This window comes from Chrysemys picta, chromosome 1 (assembly GCF_011386835.1).
Source record: "Chrysemys picta bellii isolate R12L10 chromosome 1, ASM1138683v2, whole genome shotgun sequence".
NCBI lineage: Eukaryota > Metazoa > Chordata > Testudines > Emydidae > Chrysemys > Chrysemys picta.
In genome coordinates, this window is record NC_088791.1 from 14,844,025 (window position 1) to 14,865,383 (window position 21,359).

The window sequence follows — 21,359 nt, forward strand, 5'->3', positions numbered from 1 at the left end:
CAGGCCCTCACTGGGCAACTTTACTGCTCACAGCAATACATTTTTGCAGAAAAAGAAAGCAAACCAAATCGCTGAAAAGCGGCGAAAGATAAACGAGCCTCAGATTGTGGTCACACACTAGGTCAGTAGCAGAGCCAGCACTAGAATCCTGATGCTCAGTTCAGCACCCTATCCATAGAGCCAGTGTTTCTCAGCTCCCCCTCCGTGGACTGGTGCCGATCCCCAATAGCTCCCTTACACACTTTAGGAAGGCAGCAAGGTGGTCCCTGGTATCAAAAGGTTGAAATGTGCACTAGACCACAACTTTAGTTGTCTTAATGCCACGGAACAAGCTCTGACACACATACTACCAAAGGCAAGGAGTTCCATAAGGGGCAGCTCTCTTAGTGAAAGAGCTCAGTATTCATCCTGGAATTCATTCAAACTACAGGAAGAGGATTCCAGCAGATCTGAGTAAAGTCTCACAGGTAGCCGGATCTGAGGTGATTTGGACCCTTTAATGATGGTCAGCAATACCTTGAATGATGAACCTATGTCACAAAGTCATTTGTGGTCTAGTGGATAGTAGAAGAGGAGTCAGGAGACCTGGCATCTATTCCCTGTCCTGCCACTGATCTATTGTTTGACCTTGGGCCAGTCACTTAGCCCCTGTTTCATCTCCTACCTTCTTTCTTTCATGTTTATTTAGAGCAGGGGTTCTCAAACTGGGGGTTGGGACCCTTCAGGGGGTTGTGAGGTTATTACATGGGGGGTCGTGAGCTGTCAGCCTCCACCCCAAAGCCCACTTTGCATCCAGCATTTATAATGGGGTTAAATATATAAAAGTGTTTTTAATTTATAAGGTGGGTCACACTCAGAGGCTTGCTGTGTGAAAGGGGTCACCAGTACAAACATTTGAGAACTACTGATTTAGAGCATACAGTCTCAGGGGAGGAGCAGTGCCTAGCACAAAGGGGGCCCAATCTTGACTGAGGCCTCGAGGCACTACTGTAATATAAATAGTAATACTACTACTTGAGATGGAGCTGATCAGACTACAGGGTGCAACCATGTTAGGGCTTTAAAATATTTTTGCACAAGATTTTCATACAGTTTAAGGGCTCATGGCTCAAAAGACGAAAGAAAAGCCTTCTCAAAGGGGGCCCATGTATATAAAACATTTTTTATGATATTATTATGTATTATTTGTATTACCATAGCACTCTAGGAGCCTCAGTCATGGATAGAGCCAATTCACGGTCCATTTTGGTCAATTTCACTGTCATAGGATTTTAAAAATTGCAAATTTCATGATTTCAAATATTTAAATGTAAAATTTCACAGTGTTGTAACTATCGAAGTTCTGAGCCAAAAAGGGACTGGGGCGGGGGGGGGGGGGGGGGGGTTGCAAGGTTATTGTATGGGGGGTCATGGTATTGCCACCATTCTGTGTTCCTGCTGGCAGCAGAGCTGCCTTCAGAGCTGGGTGACCAGAAAGCAGCGGCTGCTGGCCAGGTGCCCAGCTCTGAAGGCAATGTCACTGCCAGCAGCAGCGCAGAAATAAGGATGGCATGGTATGGTATTGCCACTCTTACTTCTGCACTGCTGCCTTCATAGCTGGACCCTCAGTCAACAGCTGCCCAGATCTGAAGGCAGCAACGGAGAAGTAAGAGTGGCATGGTATGGTATTGCCACCCTTACTTCTGTGCTGCTGCTGGTTGGGTTGCTGTCTTCAGAGCTGGGCGCCTGGCCAACAACTGCCACTCTCTGGCCACCCAGCTCTGAAGGCAGTGCAGAAGTAAGTGTTGTAATACCGCGATCCCCCTACTATAACACTGTCACCCCCTCCCCATAGTCCCCTTTTGGGTCGGGTTTGAGAAACTCTGGTGAAATCTGTATAGTATAGGGTACACAAAAGACCAGATTTCATGGGGGGGAAGACCAGATTTCACAGTCCGTAACACGTTTTGCATGGCCGTGAATTTGGTAGGGCCCTAATCATGGACCAGAACCACATTGTGCTGCATACTGTACTCATAATAAATAAACAGTATTCAGCTGTATAATAAAACAGTAGTGGGATACTTCAAATTCTGCCCTTTTCATGGGGAATCTCTGGGAATTAAAATGTCTCATAATGTCCTCTAGTGTCTTAAACAACTTTCAAGAGTTTTAAACACATACAGTAGAACCTCAGAGTTACGAACGCCTCAGGAATGGAGGTTGTTCATAACTCTGAACAAAATGTTATGTTGTTCTTTCAAAAGTTTACAACTGAACATTGACTTAGTACAGCTTTGAAACTTTACTATGCAGAAGAAAAGTGCTGCTTTTAACCATCTTCATTTAAATGAAACAAGCACAAAAACAGTTTCCTTTCCCTGTCATATCTTTTTTTTTTAACTTTTCATTTATTTTTTTAGTACTTTACATTTAACACTGTAGTGTACTGTGTTTTCTTTTTCTTTCTTTTTCTTTTTTGGTCTCTGCTGCAGCCTGGTTGCATACTTCCAGTTTCAAATGAGGTGTGTGGCTGAGTTTGTAACACTGGTGTTCGGAACTCTGAGCTTCTACTGTAAGTGTCTTTTCGGCTCAGATTAGGTGTATGTAAATGGGCTACTTAACCATCAGTAGAGGGCAAGATTCAATTTACCAGTTTAAATGACACATTGTACTGCTTGTGGGCCACATCCTTCCAGAATGTTCATGTGAGTTTTCCCACTGACTGACTCCAGGGGTTGTGTGTGTGTGTGTGTGCGCGCAGCTCCATGTTACCATCAGAAAAATATCATTGGTCAAAAAACAATGTGAAGCAAATAGTTATTAGTGGGAGTATTATTATACGGACATATCCCAATGCTCTAAGAGTTAATGTGCATCCTCATATGCAATAATCCCGAACAGTCAATGTGAGTCTGTATGTTAAAACCCTAACTTCCATCACCCTTTCCACCTCCATTTTGAGCATTTAAGCTCCACTTACTGTAAAGCTTCACTCTTCCTACATCTCTGCCAAGATGGAGACAGGAAGAACTCGCCTCTAATATGTCCAATTTTTGGACCTCTACTTCTCGATGCTTTGAACAGCAGTGACCCGATCTGCATAATAATGTCTCAACATGCATGTTGAAGGTGTGGTCGCTGATTCGTGATGTCTGTAATTTTGTGTTGTGTCTCTGACAATTTAGACCAGAGAGGGTTTTCGAGGTTTCTCTGTTTTCCTTACTTTAAGATGCCTCAACTTCATAGTACTTTGATGCTGAGAGGATTTCAGTCATCCCGTAAGTGATTAAAATATTTTGGATTTAGATTGACTTTCCCTGCCAAAACTCTTTCCAAGCTTGAACAGATGCACAAAGTGCTCGTAGGGATCACTTCACCTTCCAGCTGTTTAAGTGGATGCAGCCACCCTGCATAACAATTCAGGAGCAGGAAGCAATGGCAGAAAGCAGGAATATCACATCCAATTGAAGCTTCCATAGTATAATTTCTTTTAAACGCAAACCTTCACAAGCAGCACGATCGAGTGGGGTCACATGAAGCATACAGCATGTTTTTGATGAAACCAACACTCCTTAAGTAAAAGATCTACCAGGAACAAAAGACTATGGGGAGTATATGCCAGAAATTCTGTAATTTACTTTTCAGCTTTGTGAAAGCATCCTTTGTTCTGTTGAAAAGTGAGTGCTTTGTAGTTTTAGCCAATGGTTTTTATCTTAACTCTCTCGTCTCCTGTAAGTCTTTCCTTAGCAGCCTACATTGGCAAAACAATAAAATAAAAAGCAGGGTGAGAGGGCAGTATTTCTTGCGGTAGCTGGTGTGGCAATGTTTACCGACATTGTAAGCCATTTTGTCTGTTTTCAAATCATCTCTCTAGTGTGGAACAGCTTCACGGTCTATTGAAGATAGCACAACTCTATAGAGCGACTGCCAAAATGTATCCACCTTTTTTTTTAATTGCCAGATGATTCAAAAGTGGATTTGAAAAATGCTGAATGTCACCTAGAAACAATTTAGAGAAGAAGATAAGTTTGGGAAAAGAATCTGAAAGTTGGCCAAATTTTTAGCTTTGCTGTAAGGGAGTAGATAAGGAGATAAGATTCCTGGGGCCCTGTTTTTCAGAAGGGCTTTGACAATCTAGCAGGAGTAATCTGGTAAATGAGAAAATTGTCTCCAGATATATAGTACAAATCCTACCAGCCCTGCAGATCTGAAATTCCGGACATTAAGGCTGCCAGTTTTTTCAGTTACTTCCACGGGAGATTTCAACTTTTACTTTCGTTTAGAACATCTCCATTGTGCAGGTGCACAGGATAGCCCTTTTTAATCTTCAGAACACTTCAAAGCTCCATGAACTCTGTGGCAGAAAAGGCCCAAATTTCGGAGCAACAATCCTTAAATTCCAGAGCAAGGACTCCTAAATTATGCTGCAGTGTTAATTGATTCTGTTGAGATCCTTCATTTCCCATTTTTCCACCCCACACAAACTATGGCCCATAGTTGAAAATGCTCATTGACATAAAGTTCCTTGATGTATTTTTGACAATTATATTTGAGGATGGGTTTTTTCCTGCTAGCCTTTCCAGGTGGTGCAGCTGACTTCTGCAGGACTCAAATTCCACAGTGTGGCCTGGCTCCTTTTCTCCATGTGTGTGAGGGGAAAGGGGTAGCTTGTACCCAGTGTCTGATTTATCACCCCAGCTCCCCGAGCCTCAGTGGCTGTACTGTTCTTTAGGGATACCAGTTCACACTTCTGCCTCTGTCCTCCTCTCCCGCACTTCCTGACTCTAAACTGGACTCAGGGCCGGCTCTGGCTTTTTTGCCGCCCGAGGCAAAAAAGCCTCCAGCCACCGCCCCCCGCCCCAGCGTGGCAGGGGAGGGCGGCCGGAGCACCAGGGGGAGGGCGGCGAGCCCCGGCCAGGGCTCCGCTCTCCCCGGCGGCCAGAGCGCCGGGGGGAGGGCAGCGAGCCCCAGCCGGGGCTCCGCTCTCCCCGGCGGCCAGAGCCCCGGGGGGAGGGCGGCGAGTCCCGGTTGGGGCTCCGCTCTCCCCGGCGACCAGAGCGCCGCGGGGAGGGCGGCGAGCCCGCCGCGGCTCCACTGTCCCCGGGGCCCAGAGTGCCGGGGGGAAGGCAGCGAGCCCGCCCGGGGCTCCGCTCTCCCCAGCGGCCAGAGCGCCGGGGGGAGGGCGGCGAGCTCCGGCCGTGGCCCCGCTCTCCCCGGCGGCCGGAGCCGGAGCACCGCACCGCCCCCCTCCAGGTGCTGCCCCAAGCACAAGCTTGGTGAGCTGGTGCCTGGAGCCGGCCCCGACTGGACTCCAACTCTTGCTCCCTGAGCCCTGCTCAGGGGATCACTGTCATCCAATGAACACCTCCTTGTGAGGAAAACTGGAGAGCAAGCGGCAGCAGATCTTGGCAGGGTATTGAGACACGGGGGATGGCAGCTATCAGGCTGCACGCCCAAGAGAGAGCTGCTGCATGCTCAGTATTCTTGAAAATAAACCCAGTTATTTAGGAGCTGAAATATGGATTTATTCAAGGCTCCTGGTTTTTATTAATCTTGAACTAAGGACTTTTTTGGCTCTGGTCTTCTCGTTGATGCTGATTTTCAACTACACTAGTGAAACAAGCATATAAGAATCACTATTGTACCGCAGTAGAGCAGAGCTCTCAGAAAGCCAGTCCTCCCTTGTAAAGCTGGGTTTAACCAGTGAGAGTTGGGCCTCGAACTCAGGGTATGTCTTCACAGTAGCATTAGCCTGGGTGATCTACACCCAGGTCTGAGCAGCTGGGTCAGCCTTGCCCAGGTGTGGACAGGCAGTCTGTAAAGCCATAGCCAAGTTACTGGGTCCTCACTGCTGTGTCACTCCCTCATGTTCACTGCTAGAATACACCGCATGGTTCTCTGTGCTACAGTAAGCTGAGCAGCTCTATGAATCTTTACAGTGAATTGTGGGACCGTTTGTCTGTTCTTCTGGGCGCATGGGGAGAATTGTGGGAAGTATGGGAGGACTATCAGCACTCAATGGGTTTAGCCTGTATCCTCACTGCAAAGGGAGTGGATTAGAAGCCTAAATGGAACTCAAGTTTCAACCCACAGCTCGAGCTGGGCCAATTAGCTTGGGTGTAACGCACCACTAAACTGGGTGAGTGGTTTTCTGTGTGGACAGGAGTGGGGTTAGGTGCAACACCCAGATAAGAGCCCAGGCTGACTCTGCAGTGAAGACAGAACCTTAGCTGTTCGGGCAACTTTATACAACAATGTATGTCTAGTGAGCATACAGGTTTAATTCTGAAACCTCCTTAATTGTTTTAAGTTTTAATCATTATGTGTGCCTGGAGGGCCGTCACTAATGTCTTGGATTTTCTTTTATATATAACGAGTCCCAAATTTTCCACACTGGTAGCAGCCCTCTATCTAAAGAGATTACAGCATACAGGCTGTATGAATTTTATTACAGCGAGTGGGGAAACAGATGGTATTTCCGTTTATTTGCACCTAAGGAACCTTTAGTTTCCATATAAATTTGTCATATTTTGTTTTTTTGGGAAAGAGAGAGTGCCACAAAATTGTCAACTTTGGTAGCTTTCCCTCACTGAAGGGTGTTTCACATTATTCTAGGTTTCCACTGTTTTTGTGAATGAGTGTTATCCCTCCTTCCCAGATAGGGAAGTAGGTCACCAGAAATACGACATGACTTGCTTAAAGTTATGCAGGAAGATTGTGGCAGGAACTGACCCAATGTGACCTGTCTAGAGCCTTCCTTAACCAGCAGCCATCCTTTCCATTCAACACCTATAATGGATAGAGGTGCATATTTCAAGGAACTGATTTGAAAGGACAGAGTTGGGTGCCTAAGTGCCTGTGGAAATCTCCCCCTAAAATATTATGCCATTTGGACACCACATAATTTAATTTGTCTTTCCTGAGCTCAGATTTATATTTTAATAGCTCATGTGATGGGAGTCTCCTTCTTAGCACGTGAATGCAGCTGGGTGGTTTGAAAACATGACATTCACACCAAAGTGATGGTTAAGGTCATTATCTACGTTTTTTATTCCCTGGGCGACATAATGGAGGCCGCCTGAACAATGAGCTTTTCATTGGCTATTCATAAGGCCCTCTGGGCATACACTGTGTGACCTGACACGAAATGGATGGAAATGAAAAGACAGAACAATATGCGGCTTTGGCGTCTCTTTCCAATGTGGCAGTGGAGGGGTTAACAGCTGCGATGTTTTTGAGTGTTCCAAAATTGACCCCTGACTTCCCTGAATGGAATGAAAAGAAACAGATTGTGGGGTGCGACCAGCACTTTCTGAAAATGTTTGGCAAATACAAGGAGCCTTTATTTTCTCCATTCTTTCTTTCTTTCTTTTGAGTTGGGAAGGGGGAACCCATGTATTGGAAGCCTCAGAAGTGCTTTTCCTCTGCCAAAGCCGCAAAATTAAATCACTTTCTTCTTGGCCAGTAGCATGGGATTCAAATATTTGGTACATAGACTGTACATGGTGAGCTGAGAATATTTTAGGGGGTGTTAAGGTGATTGTCTTTTCAGAGACACTGCAAAGATTTCTCTGATGACAAAGTATGCTGTAAAAGTCGCTCTCTGCTAGGTGAATAGGCATAAAACCACATCTTTGTTCATAAGTTTTTTTATTGTGGCAGTTGTCATCATGAGCAAAACCTGAAAGTACTTGAAATTCCATTAAAATCACATTCACATATAAAAATGCCATCTCCTTGAAAGTTTGTCTCTGTAGACTTTGTTAAAGTGAAAAGTCAATATGTATGAGACACATTTATGTAATTTAAGATGAATGGTTAACTGTTAAAGTGCAGGTCTCGCACAATTATGCCGGCTGCTGATCTAAGAAATGAAACACTTAACTCTGGAGTTGTTGGTTAAAGTCAGCTTCTGAGTTGTTTTGTGTGATAAGATGCACTGAATTTCAGATGATTTGGCTATAGAGTATCTGTGGCTATAAGTGATCGCTAATTGTCTCATTGGTGCTCAACCGCAGTAAATAATCCCACCCTAAAAGTGGAAACTGTCTTTAGAATTTACTGAATTCTTGTATTTGGATAACGCTGCTTTTTTCGAAATTCTTCTATATTTGTGCGTGTCCTTGTGCATCTGTTAAGCTTACGGCTTCCCGTTGTGGCGAAAGCAAATTGTGTATTTAACTGAGAGAGCCCAGAATTGTTTTTAAGATTCCGAAGGCTTTGGATTCGCTCATAGAACTATTAATACTGGTGTGTTTTGATTGCAACAGAATGATAAAAACTGGGCAGGATTTTATCCCTCAAGTGGGCCAAGAACAAGTGCCTGGGTTCCCAAGTTTAAGCAATGTCTTGCCAACGATAAAACATTTGTCTGGTCAAGAGGAAAGGAAAATGCATTTTCAATTAGTCATGACATTGCTTAAAAGAAGAGGCATTAGGCACTGTGGGGAGAAGATGGGGGTTGGTAACATGGGAGGGGAGAGACAGCAGGAGGCAGACAGAAGAAGAGCCTTTATCAGACCACAACAGACAGCAGCTGAGTTTGAGGCCATTTTTGAATAGAGATAAGCTTTTGTTTAGCAGTTGGCTCCCTTGGGAGAGAGGGGGTTTAATGGTAAAAGGAGACCTGTGTTTCTTCCAAATAACTTAATATTTCCATGTGTGCGTGGAGGGACATGCTTATGGGGTGGAGGGGGGCTGTGGGAGGGTGCTAGAAAAGCATATACTCCTCCCAACTGCTGCCTTATAAGCTGATGATTGGTCATCCTGGCTGAAAATGATTCCTTTGGAGGACTTTCCCTGACTCCCTCAAATCTCTTGGACAAGATGCCACCCTTGCAAAAGAATTAAATAGCTGAACAAAATTTGCTCTACTTTCCTCTCTCTCAAATCCTCAGCTCAACAGGCTTCTGATGTACAAGCATCTGAAAAAAAAATCACATTGTGACACAAAAACAGCCTTCGATATGCTCAGTGGCTATCTTGATTTATTAAAAAAAAAAAGTTTAACGCTGTGTCCTGTACTTGACCTGCAAATGCTTGTAGCTAACTGATCTAGGACTTTTTTAACTGCTCACAGCATAGCCAGCTGTCTAAACGAGAGATGGTTATTTTGCTAGAGAGGGTGTGTGTGTGTGTGTGTGTGTGTGTGTGTGTGTGTGTGTGTGTGTGTGTGTGTGTGTGTTATTTTGAGAGTTTTTTTTTTTAAAAAAAAAGTCTAACATTGAGGAAAATCTTGGATGAGGTCCATGTGCATGTTAATCATATGAATGGAAAAGTGTGAATCTCTAATTGCTGGTGCGTCCAGTACACATTACAACAAGACAGACCTGAATTATATGATAAGTAGGCTGGAATTCTTTAACGGGTAGAGGAAACTTTCAGCTCCATTGCCTCCTGGCTAACTGTAGTAAATTTACTTAGTAATATTTTACAGATGTCTTCGTCCCTTTCTTGGCAAACAAGATATTTAAAAAAAAAAAAAAGCAGCTTTGAGGGGTAAAGTCAGAAACCACAACAACAAAACAATTTGGCTAAAAGGGGCAACTGTGAACGTATGAAAAGCAAGTCATTTTATCAAGTGCTTTTTGGTTTGGTTTGCATTCCCTCCCACAGCTAAATATGTTACCTAAACTACATGAGTCTGTTTTGGAAAATCCATTGCCTGTTGCAAGTTTCTCTATGCTAAACTTAACCTTCTACATTTTATTTTTAGAAAGTTTATAGTTGGTTTATTCAGTGCTGTGGAGAAGTTGAAATAATGTCAGCCAGGTCAGGAGAAAGAAGCAATTGGCTTTATTTCCAGAGGGGTAAAGTTGAAGCAGAAGTAATAATAATAAAAAATGAAAATAATTCTAATGGGGAGAGAACTATCTATCTTTATTGTAAATGTATTCTTTTAATAGAGAACCATTGGAAAAACAGTAGTGGGATGCTTTCTGAGGGAGAGCCAAAAATTGTGCAAAAATGAATGGATGTAAATCATAAAGTATACGTACTAGAAATAAAATTCTTCACAAGGAGCTAGATTTTGATCTCTGCCACAGCTGAAGCTTTGTAGACTAGTGAAATCAGTTGGGTCTAGGTTTGAGTCCTCTGCAGGTTTTAACACTATCCTGCTGTGTGACTTTGGGCAAGTCACGTAACTATTCTGGGCCTCAGTTTCCCCATCTGTAAAAATGGGGAATAGTGATACTTGCACTCCTCTGTGTATAGCTCTTTGAGGAAGTGTGCTTGATAAGTGCAAAGTGCCTTTAGAGTGTGATTTGGCTCAGGCCCATCTCTATTATGTGCATTTCAAGTAATGAAAAGGGTTATATCCCTAAAACAGAATATAAAAAGAGAACAGCTCTCACTCCTCCCAACCTAGGCTGTGCAACGCTCATCATTTTCAACACGCAAAGGCCGGTGGTATGGTTGCAACAGAATTAAAACAGAGGAAGCTTGAGACAATGGGACATTTTATTTTATTTTTGATGTGTTAAAACATAGCTTCAGTTTTGCCTTTTTGATCTTGGTAATGAACATGAATTAAACAGTGAGAGGTTTGTGTGGGCTAAGATGTAAACCTGGCTTTAAAACAAATGACATACCTAGAAGTGAGTGGAGAGAGAAGGAAAAATATTCACTGTCTATATTTTAACAAGACACTCCCACTAAACTTTTCTCCTCAGTCACGAGTTCCTGTTCTTGCAGCAAGAAGGAAAGACTGTGGATTCTGTTCATTTGTTAACCCCATTTAAACATAAAGGTTTTCTCATCACCATAGCCAAAGAAGAAAGCAACAAGTGGCAACTGAACTTAAACTAGGCACCCTTCATTGGAAATCTATCTACATGGCCCCCAGTATTGTGATAGCTGAGCTCTTCACACTCTTAAATGTTTGTCATAACACCCCTGTGAGGTAGGGAAGTGCTATTATCCCCATTGTGTGGATGGGGAACTGAGGCAGAAAGAGACAAAGTAACTGACACAAGGGCATACAGGTAGTCTATAACAGAGCATAGAATTGAACCAGAATCTTCCAAGTCCCAGGTTAGAGCCCTAACTACTGGACCATCATTCTCACCACTACTCTTCCCTTCAAATCACGATGTGATCACATAAGAGCTGCTAGACTGGGTCAGACCAACATTCATTTTCTGACAGTGGGCAGTGCCAAATATTTCAGAGGCAATTATTGCGATCTATCCCTTGTCACCCAGTCCCAGCTTCTGGTAGTCAGAAGTTTAGGGACACCCAGAACATGGGGTTGCTTCCCTAGCCATCCTGGCTAATAGCCACTGATGGACCTGTCCTCCATGAACTTATCTAGTTCTTCTTTGAACCCTGTTATTCTTTTGGCCTTCACAACATCCCCTGGCAACGAGTTTTACAAGTCAACTGTATGTTGTGTGAAGAAGTACTTCCTTTTATTTGTTTTAAACTTGCTGCTTATTAATTTCATTGGGTGATCCCTGGTTCTTGTGTTACGTGAAGGAATAAATAACACTTCCTTATTCACTTTTCACACACTGATTTTATAGACCTCTATCATATCTCCCCTTCAGTGCCTCTTTTCAAAGCTGACCAGTCCAGTCTTCTTAATCTCTCCTCATATGGAAGGTGTTTCCATGCCCCTAATCATTTTTGTTGCCCATCACTGTTTTTTTTTTTCCAATTCTAATATATCTTTTTTTGAGATGGGGAGACCAGAACTGTATGCAGTGCTCAAGGTGTGGGCATACGATGGAAATATATAGTGACATATGATATTTTCTGTCTTATCTATCCCTTTCTTAGTGGTTTCTAATACTCCGTTAGCTTTTTTGACTGCCACTGCACATTGAGCAAATGTTTTCAGAGAGCTATCCACACTGACTACAAAATTTCTTTCTTGAGTGGTAACAGCTAATTTAGACCCCATATTTTTGTATGTATAGCTGATATTATGTTTTCCAACATGAGTTACTTTGCATTTATCAACATTGAATTTCATCTCCCCCTTTTTGTTACACAGTCCCTCAGTTTTGTGAGATCTCTTTGTAACTTTTTGCAGTCAGCTTTGGACGTCACTATCTTGAGTAATTTTGTACCAGCTGCAAAATTTTCCCCTTCTTCCAGATCACTTTTGAATATGTTGAACAACGCTGATCCCCATACAGATAAATGAGGGATCTTGCTATTTAACTCTTTCCACTGTGAAAACTGACCATTTATTTCGACCTTTGTTTCCTTTCTTTTAATCAATTACTGCTCCATGAGAGGACCTTCCCTTTTATCCCATGACTGCTTACTTTGCTTAAGAGCAGGGACCTTGTCAAAGCTTTCTGAAAGTCCAAGTTCACTATATCAACTGTATCACCCTTGTCCACATGCTTGTTGATCCCCTCAAAGAATTCTAATAGATGGGTGAGGCATCATTTCCCTTTACAAAATCTGGGTTGACTCTTCCTCAACATATTGGGTTCATCTGTGTGACTGATAATTCTGTTCTTTTCTAGAGTTTCAACAAATTCTCAGGAGGAGCAAAGAACAGTTCTGAGGAAGGATGGTCCAGAGGTTAGGGTACTAGCTTGGGAGTTGGGAGATGAGGGTTCAACTTACTGCTCTGTTACAGACTTCCTGTGTAACCTTGGACGCTCTGATCCCTTCCAAAAGTTTGCTCTGAAGATGCTTGCTTGTGGCAAAATTTTAAGAAGGAGGTGGGCTCCCAGGAACTTCTTCCATCCAGCCAATCAGTGGACATGAAGGGGAGAGGACAATCATTTTTATAATGCCTTTCTTTGAATGGGGGACATTAAAAGGAGAAAAACTTAACACACATATTCAAGTGCACTGGAACCAGTGCTAAAAATTTTAATCAAAAGTACAAAGGAAGCAACCCCTTAGGTTTTTTTAAGTTACTACACATTGGCCCAGAGGACTGTCTTTACAATACACTACGCTGTAGTGATTTGGAGAATGCTGTAGTAGTGGTGGGTTTTTCTTTTTTAGAAGCAACAAAAAGAAGAAATGGCTTTGAAGGAATTAAACAGACACCTTTTCCCCATTCAAGCTTCTGAGGGGATACATCCGAGTTTGCTTTTTATTCTACAAGAACAGCAGCCTTGCCAGAAATCAGGCTGCTTTGAATTGTAGCTTAAGTTAACAAATCTGTTGGAGATTTAAAAAACAAAACTAAGCCAAATTTGTAAAGGTTCTGAACAGCTTGAAGGGGGAGGGAGAAAGTTACTTTTAAAAAGTCCCCGCTTTAAAGTGTCAGAGAATCTAAACTGCACAAAATAAGGGGGAAAGCAGAGATCCTAAACAATCTTCAGAAGAGAATATGAAACCTCAGAGGCAGAAGAAATACACAGAAGGAGAAGACTGCAGCTTGCAGTAATCTGTAAATGATTGCTGGCAAAGTCTAGAGGCTTCAAGCTTGATCTGTGTTTGTTCCAAAAGAAAGCCAAGGAGGACGGTGTTAATAAAGAGAGATTTAACTCAGAGCAGTGCTTGGAATAAAGTGGGCTACAAAAAGGTCAAATTTGATCAGTTGGAGCAGATTACAAGGGCTTTAAAAGGTAGTGGTGGAGAAATGAAACTGGGACCGTGAAGCAATATAGCACAAGATTGATTTTGGGGGTGGAGAGAAGCTGGGACAAGTGCTTATCAGCTTGAGAAGTAGGAAGAGCTGTGCTGGGGCTGTTTTCATTCCCACGCTGAGTAGAGTACACTGCTGCTTTTTGTGGTTAGCCTTCTCTTCAGTGTTTTTATTATTATTTAAATACAATGGTTTCTATAATCTCTGAACTGGATCCACTGAAAGGCTGGAAAGTTTTAAGGTAGGCCTATGTTTTCTTCCTTTTGGTACAGTGGTTCACCCCCAAATTAACTGGAACTTGAGTTATAATTGAAACGTGAGCCCTGGGCTTAAGTAACGGAGGAGTTTCTAGTAATTAGATCCCTTTAAGATACAGAAACCCTTTAAGCAGATGTTTAGAGAGACTCCAGGGAGCATTTAAAATATACTTCTCGGTGTTACAGTGCAGTAAGGAAGTACTGATCTTCTTTTTTTTTAAATGGAGATTACTCTGTAAATTAAATTTAATAGTAAGTCTAACACCAGTTGATACTGCAAAAGAATTAACTCTTTGTTTGCATCGTGTTGCTTCCTAGGGGAACATTTAGGAAACTTCTGAATAGTTAAAGAGAGGGTAAGAGCTGATCAGTAAAGGATAAATATTCTTTTAGGGAAAAGAAACAGAAGTGGGCTGTTGTTATGTATTTTGGGCTGTTGAATCTTTAGGTAATCTCTAATGCATAAATTTGACATTTGAAAATTGCTAGAGATTGTTGCTTTATCCCTGAAATGTATTTTAAAATAATAGTGAAACACATAGAAAACTTAAGCTAAAAGTGACCAAGATTGTATCTAATCCTTCTCTTTATTACCTGATGCAGATGTTGCAGAACATTCATTTGAAAGCCCTGAGGTACTAACTGATCAGGCTTACTGATATTCTAACTGCATGTCTTGTCCTTTAAGAGTATGGAATTATAAAAGTTGGAAGTTTTACAGTAACTTACCTTTTAAGAAAATAGTTGGTGATATCAGACTAAATTAAATCTCACTGACAAGTTTGTTTCCTAACTTTTTTACACTATCCCAATACTCAGAGGTAGCACATAACACTCCTGGATGTGTGCCACATTTGTATAAGGAACACAGCACAGATATGTTTGACAGGCAGGTATATTTTATTTTCTTGGCATATACATTTTAAAGTGCTTAGATTAGTGATGTTCTATTTAACGCTGCAGAAGACATTCAAAAAAATGAACGAACATATCTATCTTAAATGTATTGCTTCCCTGAATCTTTTCTCTCCTATTTGCAAGGTGCTGTGCATTATCAAAAATGAAATGTTTCTTTGGTCCTCATCTGGGTCTGGGGCTATAGGGCATAGCCAGATTTACAGCAAGCTTGCTTTTCTAACATCTGGGATTGTCAGTATTTGGAAAGCTTCAACTTATTTTTCCACTAAGCAAAATGCCACAATTCCTTTTTTAAAATGTTTTATTTTAATTCAGCGTTGCTGTGTGCTTACTTACAGCAATAGTAATATTGGATATACAGTGTATGCATAAAATAAGAGTATGTTATGGGTGCAGCATAAAGATTTTATTGGCATGGGTTTTGGATGACCATGTTACTTGCAAGGGGATGAAACAATGAGTGGTTTATGCACGACATCCCAAATAAGTGCCGGTAAAATATTTTAGCCATAACACCATAGCATCTCTGTATGTCACACGCATTACAGGAAAGCTCTTTCAGGAAAGTTTCGGAGAGTAAATTTTACTGGGACTACTTTTGTATCCCTATGCTAGTAAAGCCAGATTGAACTGGGCCATGAGACAATGAACTTCAGCACAGAGAGAATGCCATTGACCTAGGCCTGAAGCATGCCTGATGAGTGGAAGAAATGTTTCTTTGGCAAATTGTTGTTGTTTTTTAAATGATGACTGTTTGAAGGTGCCCAGTGCTTTGGAAAGTTTGCCTAAGTCACAGGGCCGATGGACTGGTGGACAGAGGGCAAGTGAGAAGGTCAAAGGCGCATGATAATTTATATTATGCTTGTGCGATTTCTCGCACGGATATCACCTGTAATTTAGATTGTGGTGCATGTGCATGCTAAAATATTTTCCAAACAGAGAAAACACAACTAAAGATGACCCAGATAGGTAACTTTGTATGCTGAACCCCTTTATCAGAGGGATAAAATGATAAAGCTTATTAGTTACATGTTTATTTCTTGGCTAGTCCTACTTGATTAAGTTGAACATACTATATCCATCTCCCCTTTCCCCCTAACATTTCAGCCTCTCATCTTCCTCATACCAATTTCCAACTTAAGCTTCAGTGCCCTTCCCATTCAACACTGAAGTCTCTCCTTTTATATAGCTGTGAAGCTTACTCGTGGTATTTAAGGAAATTGATAAGTAGATTAGTTAGTCGGCCCATTTCTTGTAGTCATTGTGGTACCAAGAGAAGTGAGTCTTTGGGACAGATTTAAATGTGGCGAGGGGAGTGGCTTGAGACCAGCTCATCATTACCTTCTATGAGCAAAAGTAGCATGCAGGAAAACACACAGTTATGGAAGAAGCAGACCAACGGGGCAATGAAGCCAGGATTGGTCGAGAGCGGTAGAGACAATATAGTAAGACATAAGGAAGGGAAAGAGTTAGGGCCTTCAAGAATTTTCTGCAAGCCTTCAACTTTACAAGGTGGAACCAAAAGAGCTAGTAGAGAGAGTCAAAGAGGTACCTGTCTATATACACATGTAGACACCAGTACCCCTTTGAATGCCTTCCGCTCTGCACGGACCAACTGAGTTTGGATCCACCTTTTGGACCTTCTCTTCACTATGAATAAGAGGAGTGTCCTTAATTTATTAGATTATTTTGCAGTGAAATCCTAGAGAAGACAAGGCAGTTTGTGATTTTCACACAAGTAAGCAGTCTGAATTAAAGTCTATAGGAGAGCTTTGTCTTTGACACGTGTGAAAACTACATACTGCCTTGAATTCTGCAGGCTTTTAATGGGAGTTAGTTCAAGTTCAGAATATACTTGTTTTTGGAGTGAAGATGAGGCTTTCATGTGATTTGTAACCTTTTTCAATCTCTCCTGCAGTACTGAACCCTTTTTTTCCCTAAAGCAGCCAATCCCCACCCTTCAGAATTTAACAGTGGTGAAGACCGACTTTCCCCTCCACACATTGTCCAAATCTCATTGTAAATGGGGTTCAGGGATAAAGTTTTTAAAACTTAGGAAGATTTATATTTGGCTAGTGAGAAACCAGGAAAAAACCAAAACAACAGACTGGAATCATGCTATTTGTGAGTGCAACACCAACAATTCTCTACAGTATTTTCCCCCCAGGTTGATTGCCCGTGTATTAAGATAGGTCTGGTTGCTGCATGGTTTTCTGCTTATAGAATGGGAAAAGAGGGTTGGACCGTGGTATGTTTGGATGCCAGTTTCAGTTGCTAGCATGGGACTTTCCTGGATTTTGTTTTCTTTATCATTTAACTGAAACAGCACAAGTATTACTGTGTGATGCGTACTCTACCTAATAATCTGCCAGAATGAAACCACCTACATAAATGAGTAATAAACAGAGATAGCTTTGATTAATGGGGAAATGGATGGTAGTTACTGATTATTTTACTTCTGCCACTGTATCTCATTGGTACTAATGAGCATGGTGGCCAGGGCTGCTGTACCCTATCCAGGATGTAGATAGACCATTTCATTGCTATATGGTCACCCAACATGTAACAGCTTTTGGAAAAGAATTTTATAAGCTATATTTTACTCTGAGGCCTTAGGGAACCTTCTCCAACCAACCCCCTTAAAAGAGGCCTGACTATGAAACACAATCCTGGATTCTGTCACTACTCTGAAATACAGATAATGGAATTTGGACGTTAATAGAGAATCCAATTTCCCTTTTAATAGTCACAATATGTTTGTTAGGCAAAAAATAAATATGTGAGAAGGCATGTACATTTGATGTTGACTGAAAACACATTGAGGAAGTTGCTTTCCAGTTAACCCATTCAAAAATACAGATCATATAATACACTAAAGTCAAGGGAGGCCTGTGAAGGTCAGAGTTGGTTACACAAATGATTGATGCTGGGAGGAAGTTAGAATTTCTGCACAAGAGTTCTCTGGGGTTTCATTTTAAAATAAGTAGGTTAGGGTTTCTTTTCTGTAACCCTTCTGCCAGATGGAGCTGGCAGCAAGCAACCAGGGCCGGGTTCAACATCTAGGGGCTACTTTTCAACAATACAACACAGAACTGGCTCAAGCCAATTAAAATAGATAGTCTTTACCCTTGATGCATATACTAAGTTCCTTGCTATGTGTAAGTAGGTTTCCTTCATCCATTTAGTGGGAAAGGGTGGGGTCTGTATTCATTTCACATACCTGACATATTTCTCCAAATGTGCCCTAAAATCACAGCCGAAAATACTGGCAGGGCTGTTTGAGTTAGTGTTCCCATGTTTGGGTTCCAGGTAGAAGTAAAGACAGAATAGAGTATTTCAAAGAATATATTAAGTTCAAAATGGTACACTAGCAAATAGATCAATGTAGGTGTTGGAGACAGATTAAACCAATTAAGTCATCTAGTCCATTTCTCTGTCAGTGCAGGATTTGTTCATACATTATATTTTTTTTCAAATTTGCTTAGTCTATCTTTAAATGGGGCTTCCACCATTTCCACAGTCTTATAAGAAATCTTCCTTGATTTTTATATCAAGGCTGCTGACAAAACTCACTATGCGCCTTGTTCACTTGGACACAAGTTGCTAAATTTTCGAAGTGCTGTGTTGGGGATTTAGCCACGTGACTCCAATTAATAACCTGATCTCCCATCGAAGGCAATTCTACCATGTTTGTCAGCAGTCTGTTCACTGCCCAAATGTTGTTATAAAATTGTTCTTAAACCTGAAATTAAACTTTACTACTGCAGTTTAAGCGTAGTCTGGTTCTGCACTTACTAATTCACTGGCTCCTGGTCCCCCTGAAGTCCTTAGGAGTTTTACTATGGAAAGGAAGTATAGTCTTGTAGTTTAGGCAGGAGACTGGGACTCAGGAAGAGAGGGTTTCAATTTGCAGGTTGTTTCAGACTTCATATGTGACTTCAGTTAAGTCACTTAATCTCGCTGTGTCACGGTTCCCCATCTATAAAAACAAGGATGATAATAGCCTGTCTTGTCTATTTAAATCAGTGGTTTTCAACCTGGGGGGCCGCAGACTATGTGTAAGATTTCCAAAGGGGTCTGCGCCTCCATTTGAAATTTTTTTTTATGGGTCCGCAAATGAAAAAACGATGGAAAACCACTGATTTAGATTGTAAGCTCTTCAGCACACCTGTCTCCCTGAATTTGTACACCACCTCGCACAATGGGGACCAAAGTCTTGGTTTGGGGCCTCTAGGTGCTACCATAATACAAATAATTAATTTATTTCAATGGGATCAAAATGTAGCCCTAGTGAGGACAAGTCATCTCTGGCTCATTTATAACATCTTTATTCTTATTCCAGTGTCTTGTCTTTAGACTGGACATCCTTGGAGTTTCCTAGAATTTTGGTTGGTTGAACTCTGTAATTTGAGGTTCGTAGAACCTTCTGTTCTAAAGTGCCGTGCCTGGAACTGAATGCTGCAATTGTGGCTTAACCAATGGTGAATTGCCTTGCTTGTTTTTCCTGTAATCCTCCTGTTTCGTACAACTCAGTATAACATTTTGCAACCTCAATGTAGCTTTTTGCAACCTCAGTTACATTCTTGACTCTTACACTTTATCAGCTACTGTGTAACCCAAGTTCCTTCTTTATTGCATAGCCATCCTATTCTGCCTAGTTATTATTCCCTGGTTATATGTGTGTGTATTTGAATTATTCCTTCCTATATGGATCTCTCTGCGCTTATACTTATTGTTCCGCATTTCTAAACTCCAACCCATTTTTCCTCTGTATTGCATTTTAATCCTATCTTTTGTGAGATCTCTCCTTGCTTTATCATCCATGAACTTGATATACATACCCCCTTTTGAACCCTCTCCAAATCATTGGTACTATTATCCGCTGGTCAGGGTGTTTACCTCTCCCTCTCTTTGCCTGATCCATAGAGAATGTGAGTCTGTTACCATCCCCAACTATGGAGCAGGAATCCTTCGCTTCCTCTCTACATGTGCTGAAAAAGAAACACCATTTAATGGTGCAGGATCAAGCCCTAAAGTTAATGGGAGTTTTGCCACTGATTCCAATAGGAGCGGGAGTAGACCCTTACTGTCTAGGTGCATCTGATTTTATCCATGTTTACATAGAAAATAACCCATTTCTTTTATTTAATGGCCAGTCATCAAGATTGCACCAGCAATTTGAAAGGGAAATTGGATCTTGGCTCCCAATAGAGTTCATGCTATCACTGCCTCTGGGGCACCTAAAAATACCCCAAGTATCGGGTGTTTAAAAAAATATTTCCATGTGCAGTATAACCCCAATGCACCCTACAAGTTCTTAACTCCTTCCAACCTTCATTTCAAACTCCCCCAGTTGAACACTCTCTGCTAGACTATCAGTATGCACTGTATTTTCCAGGAACAAAATGTTTCCTGTGAATTGTACTTAATATAACTTTTAAGTGCCGTTTCCTTGGCTGTGACAAAGCATCTTTTGTTATGAGTGGGAAAACCAAGTGAATGGATTCCACAGTTCTTCTGCCTCTTCTGTACAAGCATATTCATGCCAGCACATTGAGTCATAGAATAAAGGCGGGGGGGCGGGGGTGGACTGGGAAGTCACCTTTTATAAAACATTGGTAGCACATCACTGCCTGGCATGCTTTTGACTGTCAATAGAGGACAGGATTCTCATGATTTAACGTTATCTTCTCATTCACGTTTTGAGATCTGAAAGATCCGACTCTCCAGGTCACCTGTTTAACTGTTAAGATGGCATGTTGGTGTAAATAGTTTTGAATGAAAGTTTTAGTTTTGATTGAAACTCTAAATTTGATCTTGAATTGTTCTGGTTTTGGTATACATTCTTAGGAAGAAAAGGCTTTTAAAATATACAGAAAGGCAGATGAAAAGTTAAGTTAAATTAAGAGAATTCTCAGTCTTACAGGCTGTAGAGAGGAACTTTTATTTCTAAGTGAGGAACGGTGGAAGGTCATTCTCTAGTTTGCAGCTAATGCACATGGATTCGTGGTCTGTCTCCACACACAACAGGTTTATAACTTGCACAGACAATGCAACGTTACATGGCACCCCAACAATTTACTTCCCATGGCATTTATATTGCAAGAGGAGCATGAATCCTGGATGAATTCCAATCTGGGTGATCACATTCTACCACCTGTACCTAAATTTTAATAGGATGATGTTAACATCATTTCCTGTCCCAGACTCTTGTGCCTTACTGCTCTAAGCAAGCAAATAGTTGCTACATTTCACCCAGCGGGGGTTGCATGTCATTGGATTAATATAGTTTGTATTCCAGTTGGTAGCACCTTTAGGAGGAGAAGGGCTGCATAAATTAACTTTATTGTGCATTTTGAGACTTAATTTACTCTAGATTGCACTGGAAGTGGAGGTGTCAGGCATATTTGCTAATGGTCCCTGTTGGCTGCCCTAAAGAACAGCCTTAGTTTTTGAAACTGGTCCTGCAGGCTTTGAGAGCGTGCGCCAAAAACCGGCACTGTTCATTACTAAAGGTCTAGCAGCCGCTGGGGCTTCAATATAGAAAATTGTCCCCAGCACCAGTTTACAATTTTGGCAATTACAGTCAGAACTCGGCCGAACACTCCAATTGATCTTTAAAATTAAAGGGTTCATAT

General features: G+C 41.6%; 1 protein-coding gene across 19 annotated transcripts in view; it reads left to right on the forward strand.

Annotated features, from left to right (window-relative positions):
• Positions 1–21,359, forward strand: part of CELF2 (CUGBP Elav-like family member 2) — a 777,520-nt gene that overhangs the window by 328,423 nt on the left and 427,738 nt on the right. For 4 of the 19 annotated variants that reach the window (XM_065549764.1, XM_065549623.1, XM_065549890.1 and 1 more), the window contains exon 1: positions 13,429–13,787. The exons of 11 other annotated variants lie outside the window; for them this stretch is intronic. In XM_065549764.1, the coding sequence (XP_065405836.1) occupies positions 13,735–13,787 (53 nt within the window). In that variant the 5' untranslated portion in view covers positions 13,429–13,734. Of the gene's footprint in view, positions 1–13,422; positions 13,788–21,359 lie in introns of those variants that run through there. 4 more of the 19 variants (XM_065550041.1, XM_065550368.1, XM_065550275.1 and 1 more) reach the window with 2 other exon arrangements.